The 2,500-nt window shown below is 45.1% G+C and overlaps 1 protein-coding gene across 1 annotated transcript in view; it reads right to left on the minus strand.

Moving 5' to 3' along the window:
• Positions 1-2,500, minus strand: part of LOC119590796 — a gene marked incomplete in the record, with an annotated part of 14,336 nt that overhangs the window by 2,194 nt on the left and 9,642 nt on the right. The window contains 3 exon segments of the mRNA XM_037939513.1: positions 668-777; positions 1,078-1,192; positions 2,443-2,500. The exon segment at positions 2,443-2,500 is cut by the window's right edge and continues 8 nt beyond it. Of these exon segments, the coding sequence (XP_037795441.1) occupies positions 668-777; positions 1,078-1,192; positions 2,443-2,500 (283 nt within the window).

Genomic DNA, 2,500 nt, shown 5'->3' on the forward strand with positions numbered 1-2,500 from the left:
AAAAGGGGGAAAAATCAAGAGAGAAGGGGGGAGGAGAGAGAGAGAGAGAGAGAGAGAGAGAGAGGAGAGAGAGACAGAGTTTAGAGAGAGACAGGGGACATACGAGAGAGAGAGAGAGAGAGGAGAGAGGGGGGGGGAAGAGAGAGAGAGAGAGAGAGAGAGAGAGATGAGGAGAAAATGAGAGAGAGAGAGAGAGAGAGAGAGAGAGAGGAAATTTTCTCAGCTATTCAAAAGTAAAGTGTTCTGATTTAATTTTAATAATTTTTATTTTAATTATTATCATTATCATTTTTTTATTGAAAATGAATTAATGTGGAGAGAGGGTTAGTGATAATCCATATGTAAAAAAAAAACTGTATTAGTGTTTCATTCTATGGCATTAACAAACTAGTTTGTGGGGCAGTGCCTTACAAATCTTTACTGCAATAGGCAAATGTGTTATTTTATTTACTTTTTTTTTCACAGTCAGAATTCAGTTTGAATTTTCTAATGTAGATCTTTCATAAATTTTTTTTTTTTTTTATAATATAAAGAAATACATATACATCACCCTTTGTATTTATTTCTCTATCTTATACATGTCTAATGATCCATGAACATTTATCTAAATATATTTTCACACATGTACACGCGTGTAGGTAGAGACATCTCTGAATAAGGGTCTTACCTCAGCCACAAGAGAGAGGACTGTGTAATTTGGCGGCAGGTTTTCCGCAGGCACTCTATATTCTCTTCGGCAAGTTGGGCATCGTAGGTTCCTGTTCCTGCTTGCTGTGGCTGAAATAAGAGGAAGGGTTATGTAAGGAGGAAGAGGAGGAGGAAGCAGGAGGAGAGGAGTAGAAATGAGAAGAGGAGAAAGGAGAAGACAAAAGTTGCAATGAAAAAAGAAGGTGGACTCAAGAGGTGGAAAAATAGATATAGGTTGTAGCACTGAAGCCACTGAAACCAAATAACCGAAATGACAGAGCAAAGGAGTTATAAGTCAGCCCCTCGTCACAGTCACAAAGCTCATTTCCAAATACGTTGTATCATGTGAAACAACTTGTAATAAAAAGCACAGTTCCTATTGAAACTTACTGAGACAGCGCCTGCAGAATGTGTGACCACAGTCGGGTAAAATTATTGGTTTTCTGTCATCCTTGTTATAATGAAGGCCACACACATCACAACACAATATATCCATGACAGGATCCTGAAACAGCCAAGCTTGTCATTATCTATTTCATCACTGTGAATAATACAAACTCTTTTCTTCCATAACAATTAGCTTTGATCTATTAAAATTTGGAGAGAGAGAGAGAGAGAGAGAGAGAGAGAGAGAGAGAGAGGAGAGAGAGAGAGAGAGAGAGGAGAGGAGAGGAGGGGAAGGAGGGAGAAAAGAGAGAGAGGAAGGGGGTAGGGTAGGGAGAGAGAGGGGGGAAAAGAGGGAGGGGGGGGAGGGAGGAGGGAGGGAGGGAGGGAATAGAAAGAAGAAGGAGAGAGAGAGAGGAGAGAGGAGGAGAGGGGAAAAGGGGAAAGGGGGAGGGGGAGGGTGGGGAGAGGGGGGAGAGGGAGAGAGAGAGGGAGAGGGAGAGGGAGAGGGAGAGAGAGAGAGAGAGAGAGAGGAGAGGAGAGATGATGAGAGAGAGAGAGAGAGAGGTGGAGGGGGGGGAGGGAGGGCGGGGAGAGAGAGAGAGAGAGAGAGAGAGGAGAGAGAGAGAGAAGACGAGATTCAGGAGAGATGTGAGAGAGGAGAGAGAGGAGAGAGGGGGGAGGAGAGAGAGGGGGGGGGAGAGAGAGACGGGGAGAGGAGAGGAGAGAGAGAAAAAAGACGAGAGAGAGAGAGAAAAAGAGAGATGATGGAGAAAAAGAGAGAGAGAAGAGAGGAGAGAGAGAGGAGAGAGAGAGAAGAGAGAGAGGAGAGAGAATAGAGAGAGATGAGAAGGATGGAGAGAGAGAGAGAGAGAGAGAGAGAGCGCGAGAGAAAGAAAGATGAGAGAAGAGAGAGAAAGAAAGAGAGAGAAGAAGAAAGACGAGAGAGAGAGAGAGAGAGAGAGATGAGGAGAGAGACGCGAGAGAGAGAGAGATGAGAGAGAGAGAGGGGGGGGGAGGGGGGAGAGAGAGAGAGGGAGAGTTTCTTTAGAATGGAGGCTGATTTCTTAAAGAGAGAAAGAAGAGAAAGAAAGAGAGAGCAAGAAAGAAAGAGAGAGAGAGAGAGAGAGGATGATGAGAGACAGAGAGAGGACACCGACGAGAGAGAGAAGTGAGAGACGAGGACGAGAGATGAGAGAGAGGAGAGAGAGAGGGGAGAGTTTCGTTAGAATGGAAGGATGACTTTCTTAAAGAGAGAAGAGAGAGAGGAGAGAGAGGACGAGGAGAGAGAAGAGGAGAGAGAGAGAGAGAGAGAGACGAGAGAAGAAGAAGAGAGAGAGAGAGAGAGAGAGAGAGAGAGAGAATACACACCCCAGAGAAGTGTTCTTGCCGCTCTGTGGGAGCAGGTGGAGCGCTTGGCTCTCCCGGT

This window comes from Penaeus monodon, chromosome 3 (genome assembly GCF_015228065.2).
Source record: "Penaeus monodon isolate SGIC_2016 chromosome 3, NSTDA_Pmon_1, whole genome shotgun sequence".
NCBI lineage: Eukaryota > Metazoa > Arthropoda > Malacostraca > Decapoda > Penaeidae > Penaeus > Penaeus monodon.